Source organism: Ascidia mentula, chromosome 3 (genome assembly GCF_947561715.1).
Source record: "Ascidia mentula chromosome 3, kaAscMent1.1, whole genome shotgun sequence".
In the NCBI taxonomy this organism is placed as follows: domain Eukaryota; kingdom Metazoa; phylum Chordata; class Ascidiacea; order Phlebobranchia; family Ascidiidae; genus Ascidia; species Ascidia mentula.
This window is the reverse complement of record NC_138568.1, coordinates 13344164-13367972: the sequence shown is the minus strand read 5'-3', so window position 1 is coordinate 13367972 and position 23809 is coordinate 13344164. Positions and strand designations below refer to the sequence as shown.

At 35.5% G+C, this 23809-nt stretch overlaps 4 protein-coding genes across 6 annotated transcripts; 1 reads left to right on the top strand and 3 right to left on the bottom strand.

Annotated features, from left to right (window-relative positions):
• Nucleotides 1-38: 38 nt before the first annotated feature.
• LOC145894479 (protein CIP2A-like) lies at nucleotides 39-8684 on the bottom strand. The gene is made up of 22 exons (XM_082983087.1): nucleotides 8504-8684; nucleotides 8094-8253; nucleotides 7693-7805; nucleotides 7534-7628; nucleotides 7282-7378; nucleotides 7108-7227; nucleotides 6736-6881; nucleotides 6488-6566; nucleotides 5160-5339; nucleotides 4859-5030; nucleotides 4516-4648; nucleotides 4363-4462; nucleotides 3967-4085; nucleotides 3604-3756; nucleotides 3450-3534; nucleotides 3261-3341; nucleotides 2782-2941; nucleotides 2275-2422; nucleotides 1673-1786; nucleotides 1059-1281; nucleotides 829-933; nucleotides 39-693 (listed from the first exon to the last, which is right to left on the bottom strand). The coding sequence occupies exons 1-22, from the start codon at nucleotides 8603-8605 to the stop codon at nucleotides 538-540; spliced, it is 2841 nt and encodes a 946-aa protein (XP_082839213.1). The 5' UTR covers nucleotides 8606-8684; the 3' UTR covers nucleotides 39-537.
• A 591-nt stretch (nucleotides 8685-9275) lies between these two features.
• LOC145896072 (ribosome biogenesis protein bop1-like) lies at nucleotides 9276-14511 on the top strand. Of its 3 annotated transcripts, XM_082984899.1 has the most exons (18): nucleotides 9276-9383; nucleotides 9653-9785; nucleotides 9909-9966; nucleotides 10029-10078; nucleotides 10156-10221; nucleotides 10391-10545; nucleotides 10779-10896; nucleotides 10994-11095; nucleotides 11180-11299; nucleotides 11616-11729; nucleotides 12165-12326; nucleotides 12402-12552; nucleotides 13054-13195; nucleotides 13255-13474; nucleotides 13609-13794; nucleotides 13880-13982; nucleotides 14037-14229; nucleotides 14358-14511. In XM_082984899.1, the coding sequence occupies exons 2-18, from the start codon at nucleotides 9732-9734 to the stop codon at nucleotides 14509-14511; spliced, it is 2148 nt and encodes a 715-aa protein (XP_082841025.1). In that variant the 5' UTR covers nucleotides 9276-9383; nucleotides 9653-9731. The 3 variants fall into 3 exon arrangements, with proteins under 3 accessions (XP_082841025.1, XP_082841024.1, XP_082841023.1); XM_082984898.1 differs by having other exon boundaries at nucleotides 10029-10072; nucleotides 13880-14229; XM_082984897.1 differs by having other exon boundaries at nucleotides 13880-14229.
• A 95-nt stretch (nucleotides 14512-14606) lies between these two features.
• On the bottom strand, nucleotides 14607-15704 carry LOC145896073 (zeta-crystallin-like). Its single transcript, XM_082984900.1, has one exon. The coding sequence runs from the start codon at nucleotides 15615-15617 to the stop codon at nucleotides 14607-14609; it is 1011 nt and encodes a 336-aa protein (XP_082841026.1). The 5' UTR covers nucleotides 15618-15704.
• A 1418-nt stretch (nucleotides 15705-17122) lies between these two features.
• LOC145894725 (uncharacterized) lies at nucleotides 17123-21014 on the bottom strand. The gene is made up of 3 exons (XM_082983371.1): nucleotides 20646-21014; nucleotides 19252-19346; nucleotides 17123-17938 (listed from the first exon to the last, which is right to left on the bottom strand). The coding sequence occupies exons 1-3, from the start codon at nucleotides 20738-20740 to the stop codon at nucleotides 17652-17654; spliced, it is 477 nt and encodes a 158-aa protein (XP_082839497.1). The 5' UTR covers nucleotides 20741-21014; the 3' UTR covers nucleotides 17123-17651.
• Between the last annotated feature and the right edge of the window lie 2795 nt (nucleotides 21015-23809).

The window sequence follows — 23809 nt, the reverse complement described above, 5'->3', positions numbered from 1 at the left end:
AGAAGTTGCTACACGTGCAACGGTATGTATTCATGCACACAAACGCCCAACATTGTCAAGTGAAACATGTTACATACAATGTGCAATGACAAGCAACTTATTGTCGAGCGCAAAATTTCTCAAAAACATTTGGAACAAAACAGCTTGTAAATTTTATTATTTAACGTACGATTCGCAGATAAATTTCGCGAGCAAACCTTCCAGCGCTACAGATATATCTTTGGACGAATGCCGCAAGGAGATTGTTGAGAAGAAACTGCGAAAGTTGCTCAAGAAGAAAGAAGAAGTAAAAAAGTTAAAAGAGCGGATGGCGCGGGGGGAAAAGCTTGAAAAAACTCAGGTAAAAAAAATGGTTTGGTTTTGAGATTTAACATCAGGTATTTCACGCTGTTACACCATTTACAGATTATGAAAACAGAACGCGAAACTGAGATATGCGACGAAATAGAGGAATGCGAAGACGAACTCTTCCAAATTAAAAAGGCGATTAAACAAGAAAGCCAGGCTAAGCTTGATATAGGTGTTTACGACAGCATACTATGATTGACTGCCACGAATGTTGTTGGACAGCTCAGTAATCATGAGTAACGTCTGTGCCTGCTTGTCCAGTTTTTGTTGAAGATTTTGTTGTCGTTCGTTGCTTTCCTCAAGTTCGGCGAATATTTGTTTCTTTTCGGCTTCCGACTCGTCAACCTTAAATACACGTGCGATCAGAAATTATTGACGAGTGTCTGATATCACTTTTGTGGTAATAGCTATAGACTGAAACAAGATCCAAATTATTGACACGCAATGAGCAGAGAATTTCAGCGACATTATTTGGTTCACCTTTTTAAGCAAAGAATCTATTTTGGAGTTGAGTTTCTTAATTTCATTATTCCGCTCCTTGATCTGATGATCCATTTGTTGTTTATTATGTTCTTGTGAAGAAACCTGAAATAAGATCAAAATCTAATTTCTTTCGCACGTTTATACGCAACGATGTAGCTACAATACATAGTCATCGCTAAGGAACAGTAAGAATAAATATCAAAAAATACACTGAAAAATGTCCTTGCCTTAATCTTAAGTTCTTTGACGTCATCGTCACGTTTTGCGAGATGAAGTTTGAGATTTTTGATGTTGGCGTCACGTTCGGTTTGTTCTTGCATGAGTTTGTGATAAGATTTGTCTTGTTCCTCCACCAGCTGTGTGAGGTCGGAAACGCTGCTCTCAAGGTCCGCAATCCTCTTCATCAGTGAGAGACGTTCCTCTTCCAATTCTTCCAAACGTGAAGTTGCTCTGTAAAATCACCACGTCACAGTCACCACATTATGGCCACGGCTACGTTTTTACAACACCAGGATTAGAACCCAGTATGTGGCTTGACTGGTGGCGTGAAAAAGGCAGCGTGTGCATAAAATAACATAACACAGCTCTTAAAATATAAAATATGTAGCTGAAAAATCCTTTTTTTTGTTGGAATTAATGTGAAAATTTCATTTAGACTACTTTACTAATCCTTTATTGGCTCGATATGTTGCAAAATAAAGTGGGTCATAAAAGTTGCGCAAATGATTGTAATACTTTCACGTGTAATAGATTTGTATATTTATATCAGTAATAGAACATAAGTTTAAATCAACAATCCGCATTAGCAAAATATGGTGTTAGACGTCGATAAAATGCTTACTGTGAAAATTGCTTTTTCAACTTTTCGTTGTGTTTCTGTATCATGTCGTGGAGTTCTTTCAAAGTGTCATATTCTTGACGTGAAGTTTTTAGGTTGCGTTCCATCACATCGATTCTAAACAATAAGAATAATAAAATCCACACTATGTTTTGAACTGATAACACAGTGACATAATTAAACGTATCAAAATCTGATGTGTAGTCAAAAACAGTTTGGGGTATTTTTTTTTATTATTGGAAGATATTTGAGAACACAAATCACGGATTTACTCATAATTCTGTGAATAAAAAGACTGGCCCATACTGTTATTACATTGTCACGTTTAAAAAACGTTTCGGCGAGAACTTATGCCATCATGAGTTTGAATGACGCGGTTGGTGTAGCTCCATCATTATATAAGCTCCTTATAACGATGCACCAACCGCGTCATTTAAAACTGATGATGGCATAAGTTCTTGCCGAAACGTTTTTCAAACATGACAATGTTAACAACAGTATGGGCCAGTCTTTTTATTCTCAGAAAGATATTTATTTGATAAACGTTTCAGGTACATTAATGAATGGATTTTGTCAAAATCGTCACTCGAAGGAATGAAACAAACTTGTGTGTTCTGTCCTGATAAGCAGACTGCAGTCGATCGTACTGATCAGCAACATTTTGTAAATTTCGATTGTCTTCCTCAACTGTTTGTAATTCCCGTTCCATAGAAGCCCGGTCACATTCGGCAGCTTGCAATTTATCAAACATCTCTAAACAAAATAAAACTTGCGTTGTTCCATAAACTTTTGCTGATTCTACCAAACTTTTGCCATGGTTTCGACATCTGTGACATGAACTCGCATAATTATAACAATGAGTTTTAGGTTGCAGAACACGTGTCCAATATCGTATATGTCATTCGACTCAATTAGAAGAAAAATACTAAGTATTCCGAATCTGTTAGGAACAGTTTCTGCTGTTGATGTGTTTGGATCTATTTTTAAAAAAAAATTTTTCATGTTTTATGGATTCGTTTTTTTAATATAGTGAAAATCAGAAGGTTTCCGAGGAAACCCATAACATTAATTTGTGCTTTTCAATAACCTTTGCAACTATGTTTAAATCAAACCTTCGCATCTGGTTTCAGATAGTTTAAGCATGTCAGCCATTTTTCTTGAATCTTCTTCGCATCTACTTCGTTGACATCTGTATTGAGATATGAGACGATCTGCTTGAGTGAGAGCCAAAGTTTTTGCTTCCAGTAAATCTTGAAGATGGTTTTCTTTTGTCTAAAAATTATTATTGGAAAAATGACTCAGAAAACATAGGTTCAGTCACTACTTGCACTTCATATGCATAAACATGGATTGTTGAAACCAAACTACAGAAAGAACATGCAGCTTTCTGTTTGTTAGTAAACAAGTCAAGGAAGAGATATTGAGACAAAACAAGGTAAGCCTGGGGCTAAAAAAATTGTCCCGACTTTAACTGAACAGCTTTGTATGAAACAGTTGGGTAATTGTTGTTGTTGGAACAATAGGCTAACACCAATGATAAAACTCTTGTCTTCAACTTATTACAATCAGGCCAACTTTATCAAGAACTTACAACCAAAGTAGATATCTTATGCTCATAAATTTCCACTATTTCAGAAGCTTTTCCAACTGAGCCCAACTCTGGCGTTTTGGCCTGGAAAAAAGTGTAAATTTCATCACAAATTAACAAGTGTTGGAAATGGGGTCAAATAATTAAAAAATCTGTGGAAATATGTAATGCCAAACTTGAATGTTTTATCACCTTCAAGCCCTGAACATTGGCAATCAGTTCTTGAATGTTTTCTTTATTTTCTCCACTATCTGAAATATTTGTGGACGAAATGCTCCTGCATTTAATAAAAAAGCAAAACAACAATAATATATTTGTTATGTTCACAAATAAAACACAAACATACGTCACACTTATTTTCTCTGCTGGTTTCATGTTCAGTAGAGATATTTGTTGCAGAGCTTTGCCAGAATAAGGCCTTTGATGCGCTGTTTCATAGACATTTGGATCTATTTTGTGGTTGTTCTTGTCGTTGATGACAGCAATTCTGTCTGACAGCCTTCAGAAAAGCAAAGTTTTAAAAACAATGATTTAAATGTACTTTGATGACAGACTCATATTAACCCAAATTATCGATTTCATATTAGATTAGTTTTCACCTGATAAAAACTTACTTTGTTGGTTCAATGGAAATATTTACTTTTGCCAATTATTTTTCAGCAAAACCTACAAACAAACAAACAAGTATCTCACACAACAGAGAACTTACAGGATAGATGGAAAGTCTGGAAGTGGAAGAGCTTCCTGGTGCAATCTTAAAGCTATCTGAATGTTATTTCTTCTACTGCTTGCAATGGCAGTTGCCAAAAATGGAACAATCCTTGTATCCTAAAAATTGAAGGAATTAATTTCAAAACAATTTTTGATTTCAACATTTTCTCAGTGGCATTTTATTCAAGATTTTTGTTTTATCCACCATGCTTCACTAAAGCAAGTTCAGACAAAAACATTTACTTACACTTTTTTACTACACACATATGTAGTGAAAAGAAAAAGAATATTTTGAAATGCCAATTAAATGCCATGAAACGAATATTTTGAAAGTCCAATTAAATGCCATGAAACGTTTAATTTACATAATTGATAATTAGAAACAAACACTGACTTGTAAAGTTGAATAAAGTTGTTTTTCCAATTCAGGTACAAGATGTTTAAGTTTTAATGAAAAATCCAGCGCACATAAAACAACTTCCACTCCAGTTTCACTGAAATTGTAAATGGGTAACAGGGGTATGTGAAATATAAAATGTGTGGTTACCTCCATTCTGGTTGAGAGGATTTGGCCAAACCTATCAAATTATCAGCCAATTGATGTTCAATGATTTCAGTAATCGACAAAGTATTCAATTTCGTTCCAATGAAATTAAGCATGTCTTCATCATTACACAGACCTGTACATTTATTTGATGTAAGGATTTACAAAGTGTAGCCGAAAGTCAAAATAGTATAGAAAGTAAATCAGACACTTTGGTTACAGCAATTATTAGTTTAGCAGGCTTATAAGACAGTGTGAATCAGTCAATTATTTTCATCACTACAAATCAAGAGCGATGGAAAGATTTGTTGGAAAATTTTTGGTTAAAACAATAAATGAAGGATACAAGTCAAAATTTTTAATGATTTCAAAATTTTCAACATTTTTAAATTGATCAAGAAGTCTGTTAGGTAAGAGCTGTCTTTAGTTGCTGGAAGCTTAAGTTGTTCACAAATCGTACAAACAACTTCATCATGCCAACTCATCTTGTTTGGATCAATCAGTTCATCAACCACTTCCTACACAAGATTTTTTTACATTTCAAAGCAACGACACCAACATCCAACATTTACTCTAAAACTATCAAAAACATTTAGGAATGAAAAAGCATCTGAAAAATATGAAAGATTTAGAAATTTGGCACAAACTTCACATAGCTCTTGAATCAAATCCATAGCAAGCAAGGGTTGTTTGCTGTTCCGCTTTGAAATAGGAAGAGATGCCCAATTTAACAAAATTTGTAACGCTGGTGGATTTTTTAGGATCTTGTCACACATGCTTTGGCGAAGGAAAGTGACTTGTGAAAACGCAACCAACAACTGCAAAATCTGAAACAATTTTGAATTGACTCAAATCCACTGCAAAACTTCTAAATCACACAGAGATTACACTCAGTACTTTGTTGGAAATCAAAATATATCCCAAATAATTTTCTACAATAAATAACAAAAAATCAAATACAATTTTACTGCATTGAATTACTATTTACTCTTCACTATAGTGGGACTCAGTGGCGGATCTAGAAAAAATATGAGGGGGGTGTTCGGTTTCGGTACCTAATTAATGAAGCCGTTAGATGCGGTTACAATTTTTTTCGGACATTTATCATGCTGTAATTTTTTGTCCAATTTTCGTGGAAACCAGTTTAGTTGTTGAACACGTTGCCAATATTACGCAAGTTGAAAACAACTGTTAGCGCTCGCAAATGTGCAAAGAGGAATATAAGGCCACCGCATGCAACATAGTTTTTATTTGTATGTTTTCTTGATAACGTAAGCCCACATTTAATTCCTTTTAGATAACACGTATATTTAAACCTTTCTTTCAAAGTCGTGGCAATGAAACTACGGCGCAAGCACTACCGCAAAAACTCGCATCGAGTGTTCCACAGTGTTACGCAATTGCGAAAGCCAGGGAGCCACCGTTTATTTGACGATTCGCGCCAACACTGGCGTTCGTATTTTGCAATGCTCGACCACAATTAACCTTAGTTTACAGCGGAAAATTCCCAAAAAAGTTTCGACCCTCCGCTCGATGTTTTCGCAGTAGATAAGCGAAATATATATAAAAAAAACAGACGAAATAGAAAAAACTCGTTTAGCTACATTTATTTTGGTGCAATTTTGTTAAACAATTACAACTATGTAAGAGTGCGGCTTCTGTATAGAAATTGTAGCAGAAATGAATAACCTTATAAGGCCGCGCTTTCGAAAACGGTATTGTTGACGGGTTATTGACCAACGGCACAACAAACAATTGTTTTATAAGCGAGAAACAAAGAAACAGCAAGGACGAACACTTGACCGTAGTGTTCGTTCCTGCGTAGCGGGAAATTAATCGCACTTTCACACCCCACAAAACAATGTGCCAAAATGCTGAGGGGGTGTTCTGACACCCAAACACCCCCCTAGATCCGCCACTGGTGGGACTACAGATAATTTAACTGCCAGTGTGCCAATAGTGGACACAAACTTACCTTACATGCAGATTCCTCTGGAATTTCACCTTTTAACATCATAAGGAGTTTTGAAGAACAGTTTTGTTCGGTTTCAAAACTAAAAAAAAAAATTTTATAGAGCATAATTTATCAATGAATATATGTTCAACAATAAAAACAGTGTTGCGCATGAAAAATGATTTGTTTATTTACTTTTCACAGAAAATAATTTTGATTTGATAAATATTTGATTTGAACTTATAGTTTGTATCTACTAATATTCCTACATAATAAACTGTTGAACAATTTCTTCATATTTAAGTAGTTCTACACAGAGGTCAGCTGATCGATTTTGTGTCATCTTGTCATCACAGTTTGACAGACAGGTGAATAACAATTTGAGTGTTTGAGAAACATTTTTCAAGGAGTAAAACTAAAAACAACAAATAAGAAACCTTAAAAAAAGTAGGCAAAAGTCAACAAATATCTCTAAGTGAGAGCTGTTTTCAACTTTTTTCTAAGAGCTATTATGGTTTTAAAAATAGAATCTTCTAAGTCAAACAGATTATGTAAGTGGAAAAATTAACATGGGTGACACAATTAAAATACAAAGTGTGAAAAAAATTAAACTTCACTTCATCACTTCAATTAGGATATACCTTTTTGGTGAGACTTTCTTCCCAACAACAAAATGTAATCAGCGTTAGAGTACAAATCTTGTCGGATTTTAGATCGCGTCTCAAATATTTCATTAAATTTTTAACATCAACAGCTCCCATCTAAAATAGACAAATTAGAAAGGAATTTAAGCAAGTGTAAATGAAGAAAATTACCATTCCCTTCACTTTTGCTTGAATAGAAATATTTCTGGTAACAAGGTTGCACAAGATTCCCAGACACAAACTTGACAGCTCACAATCAGGATCATTTCTGTCAAGTTCAATTCAACAAAAATCAGTTTTTATTTTAAAATATACTGTTATAAATTCCAAGCAACAAACAACATATTAACAAAATTACAATCAGTGTTTTGCATCATTTAATATTAGCAACATTAAACATGCAATACCAAATAAGTTGCTTACACTTTTTCCAAAATATAGATGACCAACTTGTCTATGTTAGCTGTTATTTCAGATACTTGCCGCCCATAGCTTAGTTTTTCAACAAGTTCAAGACACTAAAATCAAACTTCAGCATTAACTCTTATGTCTTTCCAAGCTGTGAAAGTCAAGTGCTTTTACCTGTTTCATTGTACAAGACTGCTCCACATGAACATGTTTTATCACAAATGTTGACAATGATGACATAATGTTAACTGAGTGATACATAAAGTCACATGAGTAACTGTCCTGTGCTACATAAAAATTAAGGATTAAAAAAATTTATGAGACACATTTCTGCCCATAATGTCACTCAACCCAACAATCTTTTTTGATGAAACAGATATAATTAAAAAAACTTTTTTTGAAAAAAACAGGATTTTTAACTTGATCAACTATATCATTTTGCAACCATGGTGATGTTACAAGTCAAGGCACAAATATAACCAAAACAAATGAATGATTGCAAGGTAATGCATTATTTTGCAATGCTACAATTCAACTTACTCCACTGTAAAAATGCTGTACATTAATTAAAGCACCTATTATAAGCATCAGTTGAAAAACTTTTATCATAACATGTTGTTCCACATTGTCATTGCAAATGAACTTAGCCAAGTCGGACAGGAATTCACATGCCAAAGGATTTTTGTTGTTGAATACCACATCAATTTCATTTGACTTTAAAAGGGCCAGAAGTACCTGAAACAAAATTTTGGCATATTAGCCACCTTTGGTTGCAAGTTAATATAGAATATACCAGTTTGTAAATGGACATAGTTTTAACTGAATTCCCACGTTGCAAGTTATTGTATATTTCTAACTTGTTACCTCATTCAAGACAAGCAGAACAAAATCAAACAAGATTTACAAATGATTTCACAACACATTCTTTCAAAAACACTTAAGTTAACATTAATCGTTTTCAAAAAAAATAACAAAACAAAGTTACCTCCAGATGACGAAGCAACTGAGAAAGTGAACTCTCACAGGGGTTGCTGTTGTACTGAGATAGGCCCAAAACTAAAGACTTTACACAACTGTTAACTTCCATTGATGCAGTGTCAAGAACCGTCAGTCGGAAATGTGCCACAAAATTTTTTTCTGAAACATATCTTTGAATTAAATGTACCGCTTTGCTCGTCCGGTTACGCTTGATTTATTTCAGGTCTTCCAACTACAGATTTTCCGAAATTCCGACTGCTATTATGTTTCGGTAAATTAAGCACATAAAAAAACTCCTGTACCATAACCTTATCATAAATTCTATTTTACATTTATCTGGTTGTGTAAGTCAGTCCATTTTTGGCCGCAAATAGGGTCTTCAACTTCATCACCTCAATCGGCAAAATGAAACATATAACATGGATTGCAACACGAAAAACACTGTTAGCGACAACCTTAGTTTCACTTCATAAAGCTAAGTAGTGGATACCAACCACCTTTTCATTTACCGTTGCCACAACATACAATGGTCAAGAATATACCCGAGGGCCCATGCTAATGTGTGTCAAAGGTCTCGAGTTCAAAACCCAATATAAAATGGCAAATTTTCTATATCCTTCCTACTAGCCATTTGTGGAGGTAAGTGCAACCGACAACGTAATAAAGTATACCACCTCTGACCACGCACCCTCTCAAGAAAAAAATGACCCACCCGCATTGGTAGGTGAACCACCTGGCGTTACCACTGAAGCATGCGTTTTGCGGAATTTGGAGATAGGGACACATGTGGACATGTGGAAGTGATTGTTGCAACAGGTTGGTTATTTATGTCCAAATTCGGCTATTTCTTTGAAGTCGCTGCACACTTGCGGCCATTCTTAAGAAAAGTTTGTAAATGTCAATCTTTCGTTTTACCTAATTTGTCTTCTTTGTTAAATATACATTTATTCATCTGTTTTTGTCTACATCGTCTTGTTAAGCGGGTTTCTATGATTAAAAACTAATGGGAAAATTTTGCACTTAGCAGTCTGGATTCAATAGGGGTTATTTGATCTAATATTTCCATGGGCAATATCCGCCATAGTAGACCAAAGTTGTATGCATGCTTGTATATTATTATGTGATGGATTATATATGTCACACTGCTTTGTTTTAGATCATACGCAAGAACCTATATTTTGTATATACTTCAGGAACTAGTGAAGTTTGCAAAGTGTGTTTAATATTGCAACAATATGAAAGCTAAAAAGCGTTTTTTGGAGGAGAACATTTCATTAAACATTAATCAGGTATTTATGTGTTTGTGGAAGTATTTACAATTGTATATGTTATTGTTCTGGTAATAAGTTTATCGACATGCAAGGGATCTTGACCAGATGTTTTGTTGACACAAAATCATCTTTTGTTATCAGGATAGCTTGTTTTCTGACAAAGCAAAGTTGGAGATAGATGATGAAGATTGTGGTGATGGTTTGTATTAAAATATTGGACAATAAATTATATTTGAGTATTAAAAAATGCAATATTTACAGATTCTTCAATAAACTCTGATGAAGAAGATATTGGGGAGGATATTGTAAATGTGTGTTCTGTCATTGTTGTCATTGTTAATGAAAATATCCTTTTCTGCTAAATAATAAAGTTTAAATTGTGTTACAGACTAAGGAGAAAGAACATGTGGAACATTATTCAAGTGATGTTGGCGATGATGCTTCTGATGAAGAGGTAAGATATTATTTATTATTATTGTTATATGATTTCTATATTTTAGGCCAATGTTTCTTAACCAATGAGCCTTGGCTTTATTTTAGTTTCTTAAAATATATCATTAAATACTGCCAAGAACGGTGTTTGTTTTTTCAAATCTTTAAAGTTTATTGTGTTATTTGAAAAGGATCTAAGAAACACAGTTGGAAATATTCCAATGACTTGGTACGAAGACTTTCCTCACATTGGGTATGATCTAGATGGGAAGGCAATCTCTAAACCACTCCGAAACCAAGATGAACTTGACAAATTTTTGGATAAAATGGAAAACAAAGATTACTGGTAGACTTGGGTTATTATTTTACTTTACAATTCCCTTCATGGTAAATATCTTCTGCCAAAACTTTGTTTGAAATCAGAAACAAAAATGAAAATCCAACTGATTTCCCATTATGCAACCAGTTTTAACATTGATATGTATTTTTTAGGGGTGCACGCTGCATGGTATTTTGTAAAATGGACTGGGGGACTGGTTTAACAGTGTGGTATTGATTACCTGTAATTTTTGTTTTTAGGAGAACTGTTTATGACAAGTTGACTGCTCGTGACCATGTCTTGACGCAAGAAGAGTTGCAACTTATTGAGAGATTAAGCAAAGGTTCTTATTATTCTACAAAGATTGATCCCCATGAGGTACTCCATACTATGAAGTTTTATTTTTGCATGCAAAAAAACTCCTGTGCATTATATGAAGATTGTATCTATGTGTGTTATCTGCTTCGTTTTTCAGCCGTATGTTGACTTTTTTACAAACGAGAAAATGATTCATCCTGTCACAAACATACCAGAACACAAAAGAAGCTTTACGCCATCTGTAATAGAAAAAAGAAAGGTAACTCATTGTGTTTCATGTTTTTTTTAAGCAAGCACATTTTAAATTTGCCACTATTTATGTTTTTTTGTTTTACTTGCTAAGGTTGGCAAGATAGTTCATGCGATTAAGATGGGATGGATTAAACCTCACAAACCCAAAACAGACAAAGATGAAGAACCAAAGTTTTACGATTTATGGGCTGAATCTGAAGACAAAACCTCAGTAAAACTTGTTTTTTTACTATCTGAAGAAAGTACATATCTAATTTTGTTTGCCTATTTTTAATGCATTGAGTTTTTCTTATTATAGGTGTGTTTTGTTGAGATAAATGTTCCTGTTTTTATATGAGGAATTTGATAAAGGTTGTATGACCACCGACAAAACCATCATTGTTATTTAGTCAAGTACCCATGAAATAAACATTTTGCCCAATTATTTCTTTTACTCTGTAATTAATTGTTAAGTGACAAAAAATCTTTTAATTTAGATTTTTTTTCTTATCTGATTTTTTCGAACTAGTGCAAATATTTTGTTACAGACAAACAGTGAATTGGCTCGACAAAAAATGCACATCCCAGCACCAAAACTACAGTTGCCAGGTCATGAAGGTTCATACAATCCACCACCTGAATATCTTCCATCACAGGAAGAGGTAACTTCAAACATTTTGCATGGTTTGTTTTGTCAATTCCATGAAGAACAGTAATATGTGGCAACTTGTGTAACTTCTATAATTCAACTCAACTCATTTACATTTGGAACCTTCAACCTTTTCATAGACCAGTAGACAGGAAATTTAAGTTATTGTGTTTACCACTTGTTTGTTTGATGAATTGTGTTTAAAACAACCATGTTTCGAAAAATCTAAAATACTCGCAGTCTGTTACAATGCTTTGAAAGATAGAAAAATAAGTTGTATATGATATTATAAAATGCACATTTATGTTAGCAAAACAGTTTCTGTCATATTGGAAATTGCTGGCGACACTTGTTGATGTCATTAAAGTTTTGTATTTACTCTTGGAAACATTGCCTGTACATAAGTTTGTCAAAACATATTATGTTTACAAGTCCACATTCATTACAGATTGATAAATGGAAAGAGGAAGATGAAGAAGAAAGAAAACTTAACTTCATCCCACAAAAGTTTGACTGTTTAAGAAAAGTACCACAATACCCTGCCTACATTCAAGAAAGATTTTCAAGGTGTTTAGACTTGTATCTTTGCCCAAGGCAAAGAAAAATGAAGGTGCATTATACTTCCATATGTTTTACGTTTCAAATTAAGTCCAATTTTAATGAAATTCTGTTAAATTTTGTTTAGGTGATGGTGAATCCAAATGACCTTATACCAAATCTTCCCAAGCCAAAGGATCTGCAACCATTTCCAACCTTCCAGGCACTCTGTTATAGAGGACACAAATCTCTCGTGCGTTCAATATCTGTTCACTCTAGTGGCCAGTGGCTAGCATCTGGTAAGTAATAAGTTACTAGATGGATAAATATATTAAGAGCTACAGGTGCACACTGTTTCAACCTATACCCAACTACAAATTGACCGAAAGGTACCACAAAGTGTACATTTCAGTGCCTGCTAGGTAAAAAGCTGGTCCAGTGCCACAGTCACCAGCTGCACTGACAAGACCTTACAGGTCGAAACAGTGTACTGTCTGCAGCTCTTAATGATTAGTATGGTTCTTTTGCATACAAAGGTAAATCTATTTTTTAGTTTTCTAGCTTAAGTGCAATGAAATATCACTGGTTGATAATGCTGCTAGTTGCAAACGATTTATAATGTTCTTTTCATAAACTTGCAAATTTCTGGTTGGTTCCTTGCTAAACTGTCTAGACTACATCACACATGCCAAGATTTAAATCCTGTAGTGCAGAAATAAAAAACTTCTTTATATTGCACTTATACTTGCCAAACAATTGGAAATAATGATGTTATTTTTACTCGTCCCACTAATTTGTAGGCTCTGATGATGGAATTGTGCGAGTTTGGGAAGTAGCCACAGCTCGGTGTTTGCGTGAGTTCACCACGCTTGGAAAAAATAAACCAATAAAATGTGTTTCTTGGTGTCCAAATGGGAGTGTCTGTTTGCTTGCTGTTGTAGTGTAAGTTATGTTGTATATTCATGAATAAGAGCAATGCTAAAAAAATACTTTGCATGCAGTGAAAACAGAGTTATTATTGTCAATCCTGCAATCGGAGACAAACTGGTGTGTGTTGGCACTGATAATCTACTACAGTCATTCGAAACATCAACAGAGGAGACTTCTGCTGCAGATGGACAAAAAACTGAAAAATCGAATGCCAACATTCCTCCTTGGAAAGCTGTTGAAAGTGGTTTAGAATATCAAGATGGGCAACGCCTTATTGTATCCCATCCAAAGGTATTTTCAAGGCACTTTATGTATCTGTATCATGGTGATATTTATAACTACCTATAAATTAATTGTAGGTTAATAAGTTTGGTAGCCCACCCTTGCATTGGATATTAAATTTGTCAACAATTTGATGCATGCAGGATATCTCCAAAGTATCATGGCACACAAAAGGAGATTATTTTGCTACAGTTGTCCCTGATAATGGACATGCCCAAGTGTTCTTACATCAGTTAACAAAACGAAGATCACAGACACCTTTTACAAAATGCAAAGGGGCTGTTCAGTGTGTTCTATTTCACCCAACAAGACCTTTTTTATTTGTGGCTGTAAGTTGTTATATTTTGTGTTTCATTTCCTAAAACTACAAATGCCAGAAGATATTTGCATTAATTTTTTTATTTTTTCATCCAGACTCAACAATACGTAAGAGTGTACAACCTTGTGAAACAGCAACTAACAAAAAAGCTGATGGCCAACTCAAAATGGATTTCTTCACTTGCAGTCCACCCAGGAGGTAATATATCATGTTCACAATTTTCTCCACAAACTACTCTGAGATATTTTATAGGTGACAACCTCTTGGTAGGAAGTTATGATTGCAGATTGTCTTGGTTTGATATGGACTTATCAACAAAACCATACAAAACTATGCGTTATCACAAGCGTGCCATCCGTGCATGTTGCTACCACCAAAAATATCCACTATTTGCATCAGGTGGAGATGATGGTGCTGTTGTTGTCAGTCATGGAATGGTTTACAGGTTTGTTAAGGTTTTTACTTAAATTATGGGCACAAAAAAGCATATTTAATCAAGCAAGCTAATGATTTTACACAAGACAATTTTAGAATACATCTGTTGTTTGCTACAGTACTGTATTTTTTTTTCAGTGACCTGATGCAAAACCCACTCATTGTTCCAGTAAAAGTTTTAAAGGGACATAAAGTTGAAAGAAATATTGGAGTGTTGGATTGTTGCTTTCACCCGCACCAACCCTGGATTTTTTCCTCTGCTGCAGACAAAACCATCAGATTGTTCACATAACCATAACCATTGCTAATAAACTAATTAAAGAATTGAGCGAAATCATTGCACACTACACTATGGTATGAAAGCATTTTGCGGGTCTGACAATATTTTTACACTATTAGCACCATCTTTCCCTTGCAGCCACTGTTACTGATTATTTCTCTATGTGCCATCTGCACGTCATTTAGTGAGAATTCTTTTCCAACACATGGGTTAATGGAGCCGGTTGCAAGTCTTGCCTGTAGTGCCCTGTTCATTTCAGCAAATTCTTCCTTAGTGGTTGCAAACAGACCAACACCTTGGATTTTGCTTTCTTTTCCCATAGTAAGTCGTGGATTAATTTCTATTGATCCACGGCATCCAATAATAAGAACCCAGCCGTTTTGAGCCACCATCTCTAGATCCTTGTTAAGATTGACATTGGAAAGCATTTCAAGAATAATATCTGGCCCACGTCCATTTGTTGCATCCATAATTTTCGTGGTGTAACCCCTTTCCTTATGGTTGAATACATGTTGGACACCTTGCTCTTTAACAAAATCAAGCCCTTCATCAGATCCAGCAGTGCCTAAAACCTTCATTCCATGTGACAAAGCTAATTGGCAAGCTGCCATACCAACGCCCCCACTGGCACCGTGTACAAGAAGAGTATCACTGGCTTTTGCGTTTGCCTTCAAAAACAAAGCTTTGTAAGCTGTAAAATATGCAGTCCCAACTGCTGCACCTTTTTGAAAATCACATGACTCCGGCAATGGCACAAGCCAGTCACTGTGTACCACACAATATTCTGCATAGGCACCACTTTTTGTGTTCATGAAAGAAGCAACCTTGTCTCCTTCCTTGAACTTTGTTACGTTTGGCCCTGCCGCCACCACAGTTCCAGCTATGTCATTTCCTGGGATATATGGCAAAGTAGGAAGTCTTGCATAATTGCCCGAACGAATGTATGTTTCTACAGGATTAACTCCAACAGCTGCAACTTGAACTAAAACTTCACCAGTCTCTGCAACAGGGATTTTAACATTGCGTTGTACCTCTAACACTGTTTCGTCCCCAAATTTTGAAACAACAACAGCTCGCATAACTGTCTTCGACAATATATTGCTCTTTGAACTCAGCATTTTCAATTCAGTAACACAAGAGTTTTAAGGTTTTATGAACAACGTTACAGTTAGTTGACAATCTTTGGTAGTTTATACTGAATTGCATTTTGCATGCATGACTGAATAAATACCCATGCCATTTTACGCATCAATAAACACAACTTTACAATATCTTCTACTGTACTTAATGAAAACTATATAACAAGTAGGGCTGGGTAACAAAGTAACATTTTTTGTTTAGGTGATTTCTAAAACATTACTTTAGTAACTTGAATAATTAAACATCAAAATAAGTCTAGTAAAACGATATATTAACTTAAAAACAAGAATAAACATCAAAATCATTGCAAATTTTAAAAATCTCAACAACTTCACTCAAGGTTGAAACCAATGACTTTAAAAGTAACCAATGATTTAAAATTGTTTAACATCTTCATTTTAGATTCCACTGAAAAAGGTCGAATTTAATAAAAGACATAGGCTATGTTCTGAGCACATTAGGGCATTGATGCACGTCGTATATAATGTAGTGTATTTACTTGAGTAGTTTTGAATCTCCGTTTCTCTATAAGCATGTTTACTTGAATTTTTAAGTAATGCAAAAATTACTTAAGCAAGTCGCAAAGAAAGTTTTTAGGTAATTGTGCAATTTAAACACAGCCCTATAGTTGCAAAGCTTATAGATGATTAAATGTCATTTAAAAATGTACCAGGTCAGTATTTTGCAAATTTGTTAAATGCATTGAATTAACTGTCGCCAATGATCAGCGGTTAAGTTTGTTTCGCTTTGTCTGATGGCTAACAAAATAATGTTGTTATGTTTTCCAAAGTATGAGACGAAGAATACAAATGTATGAAAACAGATTTAGACCAAAAATTTTAAAACTTGTTCGACTATAGCGTTTTTACTGGAAAGTATGTAACTGAACTGAGGATGTAGCGAAAAAAAGTTATTTAGGACCGAGAACAAAATCGCCTTTTGCTAACTCGGTCTGATCTGTGACTACGGCATAAGATATTGGGATTGTTTTAATACATATTAATTTTTTTCAGACATGATTTTTGTGTGTAATGTAAGCCAGGCTGTCAGCAAATTCCTTTCCATACCCTAAGCTTGCGGTTTGTTCAGCCTACTTGAAAACGTCAAAAGTAGTTCACATAGCTCGCTGACAGCTCCAAACCAAACATTGGCGTTGAAGGCAGACATGAACTTAAAATGTCTACAGATAGTACGTTTGCCTTTGGCAAGATTTGTCATGTAAGCGTAGTCCCTGGGATTTATTCTGTAATCCACGTTTCTCCACAAGTTTGTGTTTGACGTCCCGCTGTGGCCTAACAAATACCAAACAACAGAATAGCAGTAGTAATTACCCTTTATTGCTTTTTTATCGAGTGTGTCTCTGCGCCTTTTTGCGACGAAAACGGGGCCTAAAACGTGTTTAGATTCTTTTGTTTGCTGTTACATAACTGAACTGCTGTACGGTTTATGCTAATCGATGTTGTCTGGCATTGACAAAAATAAATTGAAGAAAAGTGTTGCTTTATTAAAATTAACAGATTCTGGCAACAAAATGCTGAATACGAGAAAAAGTTTTTGTACAACAAGTATAAAGTAATCCAAGACAACATAATGCAAACTACCGGTATCAACTTAATATACAAGAAGGTTAGAGAAACTTCGTGCATCGTCACTTTATAGTTCTTGTGAATGTGTTGGTTTGATCTGGAAAAACCGCGAGGGACAGTTATGGTTTAAAATGTACACGATTTAAGCTGTGACATATTCCGACACTACTAAGCATATTAAAAAGCACAAGCAAATCAAGAACGTCAACAAGTCTTTTGAATGTGAACTATAAGAAAACCGAGCACATAAAAAACACCATATACAAACTGTCTTGGAGGCATCAATATCATAAATACCACAACTTCAAAGCATGTTTTAATAACACCTGAAAATTTCTGACCCTTAAATTTGTACTGTTATAAATAGTTTAGTGAACACTATTTAACCAAGAAATACCAATGCAGGCGATCGACAATCTTTTCCGTTCAGGATTTAACATATCCAATGAACATTGTGTTCTGAAAGCGTCTACAACATGGCGTATTAATCAGAAAGAGACACCTCCGCATATGACTGAATGTCGATCTCTTTTGCACATGTGACGCATAGTTTTTCGAGAATTTTCCTTCCGCACCGACTTTCTCCATCTGTGAAATCAGGTGATTATTAGCCTTGCCGTCCAAATCCGGGAAAAACTTCAAGTCGTCTGTTGTAAGTCTGTCGCCAAGGTCTTCCTTCAAATCATTGAAATCTCCTGGGAACAATGACTCATCTGTAAAAATATAAACCACTATAGTTAAATTATCTAGTGTTCATATCAAACGTTGGGGTGCTGCGTAATATAGATCTGTTTAAGTGTTAATAAATATACATTGCTTTTTGGACACAAGGTTTTCAAAATTGCAAAATTGATTGTGAAATTTACACCTGTATCACGCTAAAGAAGTTGCACTGATTTTCATCTTCAAACTAGTTTTTGTTAAATAAAGTACGCCGCACTTTCGCACATACGCACATAAAGGGAATGCGTATAGTTCAACTATATCATGCCATTCATACCATAAGGATTTTCAGAAGGGTGCCAACATGAACTAGTTATGAAGTACCAATACTAACATACGTTTGTAACCCTACAGCACCAGGCAGAACGGAGCGAATCACAATTAAATAACCGCAAACCGATTTCCCATGCTTTATAGGCACAGCACAGAAACACCACGGATTCCAAAACATCGAAAATGTTGAATTTAAAGCTGTGATCAAACACAGCTTGTCAAGTGATCCAGTAAACGCAGATGACTCGTGAGCTTCGAACCGTGTTATTAACATATTTCTGAAAGTTTTTTCTCAGGATTAAGTCAGACGTACAAGTTCCATTGTATATGGGCCAATGTTACGCACCATCAAAGTTAAAATGTTTGCTCTTGGTTTCACTTTAGTCAAATAATATTGTCGGGTGAGGGCAAATAGTTTCACAAAAATGATAAAAAAATGATATTTGTCTTGACCAGGATTTTCAGCTACATTATTTATCCTTGCGTTAGGTCAATAAACATGTTTGTTCGGATCAAATGTAAGTAACATGGAGTAACTCTTGTTCAAATCTCACAGACTGCTTATAAAAATGACCGCAAATCTGTACAACTTGGATTGTTATCAGTCTATTTGACGCGGGAGCTTTCTCGCATGTGAAACAATCCAGCTAGAGGTTGGTTTCCTTCGTGACCGTCTTCGTCTAATCTAATCGTGAAATTCAACCGTCTGCCGCTGTGCGCGCTTGCGGCCTCATTCAGCATTTAAAAAATGGCAATAATTCGAAAGAATTGCACTGCTGTTGCAATTAATAAAAATAAATTGTGATCGTGAGTAAACGAAGGTGTTTTGGCTTCTTCAATTTATTTACAGTTCCGTTGCTGTGAAGCATGTAACAAATCCTCGGTTGCTGCGCTTGCCTGCGGGCACAAAACAAACAAATCCCACTTGCAAATATTGACGCGTTACAACACGACCCAATACTTGCCTTGGCGTTGCAGGTGTACAATCACTGTCATGTATTAATATTCTGACTCATGATGCGCTACATACCTGCAACAGATTCCATCTGTTCACTTTCAGAAAGACTTCGGGTGTATCTTGCATGAACGTACAGGCTACATTTTCGACAGAATTTGTAATAGCATCTGCAATAAATCGTCACAAATTTAAATGTCTCAATAAATTTTCACAGGAAATAGATCCATTTATTAAGGGGCAAATGTATTTAAGCTAGGAAACTAAAAGCATTCTTGTTCCTACAAGGTGGTCCTTGCATGTTTTACAATCAACTGAAAAACGTGTGAACCGCCACGGAGAAATATCACAATATAATTGTCTGGTTTGGCATATCAAGATAAGCCCATGACGCAAACAAAGTCGGTGATTACAGAAGCATTTTTCTACGTAAAGATTATTTCGCAAAGTTTTCATTTTAACATACAGGGTTTAACGTAATTTTGCGGCGGAAAATATTGCATAGTATAATGTCGAATAGTGGTGAATTCAGATATACGATGAAAAATCCCGACAAAAAAAAAGGCAGAAAAGAACAAAAATACGTTCATGTTGCCTTACATAAATCGGAATTCTCACCAAGAAACAGCAAAAATGGCGACATGAAAATCATTTTTAAACATGCTTTGAAGTTGAGTGGGTAGAAATAACTAATCAAGTTTGCACACTTGATTTTTATTGGTTGACACGGAAAAGCTTAAAACTTACAGTAAGTTTCTTGAAAGTTACGATTAGAGAGGGCCGACACGAAATACTTAATGCTGAAAGTAGGCCACGACCCAGTAAAATCTTTACAATGTGTCGGGCCAGGTAAGACAAAAAACAATAGCTTTATTGAGAAACCAACTTACAATGTAACCAATGCCAGGCGCCAAATGCTTTATTACTATAACCGCAGAGCAATAAATGGCGCATTGACAGCCATATTTTCTGGGGCAAGCCCTTGAAAGTAAACATCGATCCTTAATTACGGAACCAATGGGCAATCGTAGAGCAATGATAAAGTTGAGCAGCTATTTGCCATGTCAACAACCTTACCTTGTAAATAGTAAGCTGAATATTAAAAAAGTTTTGTGATTACCGATTATTACGGACCGCGTACAAACACGTGATAAAGTACTTTTTTGATCTTGTGCAACCAAGTGGTACTTAGACACTGGCTGGCTGTCCTTAACTAAGCCTACTTCACTGAGGCTACGGAGTCCAATTTCTGTAGGGGACTTAAACACCTGAAAGCCAACACCAACAAATACGCTTGGGTACACACGGGTCTGTGAGACAACTGCTGTTTACAGACAAAGCCTTATAACGTTTTACCCACTAACATTCAAACGTTGTTTAGACTTCTAACAGTTTTTATCACGTTGTTTAATATGTCGTCCTAAGTTTTCCCTTAGTGCCCACAAGTTACAGTTTATTGCGAAACGTACCTTCGTTTTCTGACACCAGAAACGGATGACGACAGAATGCATATAATCACAAGGATAGCAACCAAACGCCAACTTGTCACGGCTTTCATCTTCATTAACGTTCAACTGACCTATTCCAGTAGATGTTAACTGCTCAATACAGATCACAAAATAGAAGTTAATATTCACCGCACAGCTTGCTGTCAAGCAGTTTTTTTCTCTCTCAGCGTGCCTGGGTTCCTTTTTCTGTTCCGTTCGTTAGATTACTACATTTATTGACAAGTAAAGTGACGACAGAGACATACGTCACAAACCTTGTGGTTCATCCGAGGCTTATGTGATAGAACAAGGTCCTTTAACATCTGCAACACGATTGTAAGAACGTCATATTCTCTGCTCAAACAAAATTCTTGTCAGACAAACAGCTCGCTTGACCACGTTAAATCATTCATGCGTGAACCAAAGGTCTTGTGGTTGCGATGAAATGTTTAAAAAGCTCAAAAGGCTTAAAAACAGTGGTCGTGCATTTTGCTGTAAGGCTGATAAACTATGGGCGTAACAGTAGATGCAGGAATACAAGTACCAGCATACGCACAATGTAGTAGAACGCGCATCTATCTGACATATAATCCCCACGAACTTTAGTTTGTTCTTGTAGCGATTATACCTTTTAGGATACTAGTACGATTTAACTTCGTAACAACTGTTATGGAACAACAAACATACGTTGTGTAAGTTTGCAAAGTTTGTTTAATCGACAAAATATTTTATCGCATTGGATCAGAACTTGGCATGAAGCATTTTCAGTAAAAACGTTGCTGGTGTTTTTTATTTTTTACGCACTTTTTCAATTCAAGGAATAGATAAAGGTCGACAATATTAAAGTGCTGTTCACTTCTTGTTCTAAGCCTTTTATTTAAAATCATTTTTTTAACCCGAATACCAATCATTTTTACGATACAAGTATTTTCACGATCCACTTGAATTGAATTTCCTTTTGTAAGACTATTTCAGCAAAATATACGACTTGCTCAGGCTTCGATAAACTCAGGGCTGTTGTTACAACACCGAATCATCGTGACCGTTAAAAACTATTCTGGAAGTCTTTAAGTTTGAGAAGCAAATCTATTAGCTATATATTTAGAGCGAACAGTCATCATAGGCCCAGTGCAGGAAAACATGGATCCTTTCTATGAATTCGCTAATTAAATGAAGTGCAAATATACCAGTGACGTTGAAGGTAACTACATATTGTGCTGTTCTAAGGATCACCACAGATTTCCACGAAAAACGACACTAGCCATCCATGGAACTCATCACACATCCTGTTGGGTGGAAGGGATATACAGATAAAATTAGTCTTGATTGACACTTGCCCTTTGGTTTGTACAGAAGGTATCGCGACGAGTAGGTTTGCACGATAACCAAGTGCAGAAACACACGGGAGCTTGGAAACAGTTAACTGCCAAAGGAAAAACAGATAACTGTATAAGTGCTTTCGGGAATCTACAAATGGTAGCAAAACACCAGTTTTGTTTCCAACATTACCTCCTTTCACTCACTGTAGAACTATACGATAACACGAAGGGACGGTTAGGCTTAATAAATGCTAAAAAGATAACACAAGGGAATTCGTCATATTGCCAATCCATAACTTTCGGATGACGAGTGAAAGGAAGAAATGCACATCGACTTGCGTTGTGACTGACATGTCACATAATGAACAATCTGAAAATGTCAGTGATTCGTCACTGTCGCTAAAACGAACGAAGACCAGACATAGGATCAAACTATTTCAATTCCAGAAACGATTCAAACCATGTATACGCGGTTTCATAACTTGCACTCGAATGCTCCAATTCATGTTTACGCCTGCATACTTTACACGACTTAAAATACAAACAAATAAGTAAAAGATATAGTTATTAGGATCGAAGTAGGTTACTTAGTAAAACCATTGCACTTAAGATTCCTAACTTGAACCACTTATACCTTTTTAAAAATAATTCAATTTCACCAATTTGTCGTGTCAGTCTCTGATCTATGAAGCATATAGTCACTTTTTAAAAATGCCTAAATTGCCCTTGAGCAACGCATGCAGTTGTTCATTTGCGCTTGTGGAGGTATTTATTCAAAGTCCTAAAGACAAAATACGGTGGAGAAGGCAAGCAGGCACCTCTTCTCGGCACGAATGAGATTTAAGAGCATCGGAAACGTTCCCGTCGTTAAATGAGTACTGCTGGTGAACTGTAAACCGATCCCGTGGCAATACTTTATTTATATCACTTTTACCACCGCCCAGGTCGTCACAGTATTTGTCTGGAAGTTCCAAAGCCAACTCTTTCCACTGCCGGGTTGTTAAACTTCTCCGCTACATTTTTGTCAGAAACCTGCGTTCAATTCGTTAACATGTTAAAATTTAAAGACTTCTTTTTGTATCAGGTTTATTAGTTTTTGAAAGCTCATTCGGCATTTGATCGGTTATCAACCCAACAATACATTTGACGTTTTTTTTGCAAGCAGTTCATTATAGTACTGATGATGAACCCAGTAAGAGTTCAAAACGTCTATTCAATATGATAAACAACAGTTTAACTCTAACTTTCCTATTTAGAATCGTCAACTCCAGATATTTCGCACCCAAACATTTTGTGTTATTCTTCTGATTACGTTTTCTTGCATCCTTCGCAAGTAAATTGTTGCGAAACAGCGCGACTATCGACTTTTATTCCGCGTGCCGCATTGCCTTTTCGATTGCTTAGGTCATAAAGGTTATATTTTTGTTTTTCATAATGCTTAGTGTGGGGTTGCCAAGATTTAATTTCAGGCTATTTTCTGCAATCAGACTTAAATAAAATTGTGTGATAGTTTTCCTATTTGCAGTTAATATAATTCTGTGCGTTAAATCATAATAAGGATCATGATGTTTGTTTTAATAAGCGGTCTGTATATACAAAAAATAATTTGTCATAGGAAATTACGTTTCTGAATTAACTTTTGATTTTGTTTATTTCACTTGTTGTGTGACAATGGCCAGCCAATTTACCTTCTGATAACATTTCACACGTCTGGCATTATACTTTACTTTATAGCAGGTGATAAACCATAAAGGCCACATTTATCATTGATTTACTTCACGACAACGCACGTAGCTCAAGTGCGACGTGTAGCCGATAGAAACAGAT

Bases quoted from the DNA above. Each gene is read 5' to 3' on its own strand.
- LOC145894479 (XM_082983087.1), bottom strand. From the start codon at position 8,605: ATGGAAGTTAACAGTTGTGTAAAGTCTTTAGTTTTGGGCCTATCTCAG. The intron at 7,806-8,093 runs GTGCTTTAATTA...ATTTTTATGTAG, and splicing joins TCAACTGATGCTTATAATAG to CACAGGACAGTTACTCATGT. The intron at 6,882-7,107 runs GTATATCCTAAT...TGTTGTTTTTAG, and splicing joins AAGAAAGTCTCACCAAAAAG to TTTTACTCCTTGAAAAATGT.
- LOC145896072 (XM_082984897.1), top strand. From the start codon at position 9,732: ATGAAAGCTAAAAAGCGTTTTTTGGAGGAGAACATTTCATTAAACATT. The intron at 9,967-10,028 runs GTTTGTATTAAA...CAATATTTACAG, and splicing joins TGATGAAGATTGTGGTGATG to ATTCTTCAATAAACTCTGAT. The intron at 14,230-14,357 runs GTTTGTTAAGGT...TTTTTTTTTCAG, and splicing joins AGTCATGGAATGGTTTACAG to TGACCTGATGCAAAACCCAC.
- LOC145896073 (XM_082984900.1), bottom strand. From the start codon at position 15,617: ATGCTGAGTTCAAAGAGCAATATATTGTCGAAGACAGTTATGCGAGCT.
- LOC145894725 (XM_082983371.1), bottom strand. From the start codon at position 20,740: ATGAAGATGAAAGCCGTGACAAGTTGGCGTTTGGTTGCTATCCTTGTG. The intron at 19,347-20,645 runs GTACGTTTCGCA...GATTTATTGCAG, and splicing joins TCTGGTGTCAGAAAACGAAG to ATGCTATTACAAATTCTGTC. The intron at 17,939-19,251 runs GTATGTAGCGCA...ATATTTTTACAG, and splicing joins ACAGATGGAATCTGTTGCAG to ATGAGTCATTGTTCCCAGGA.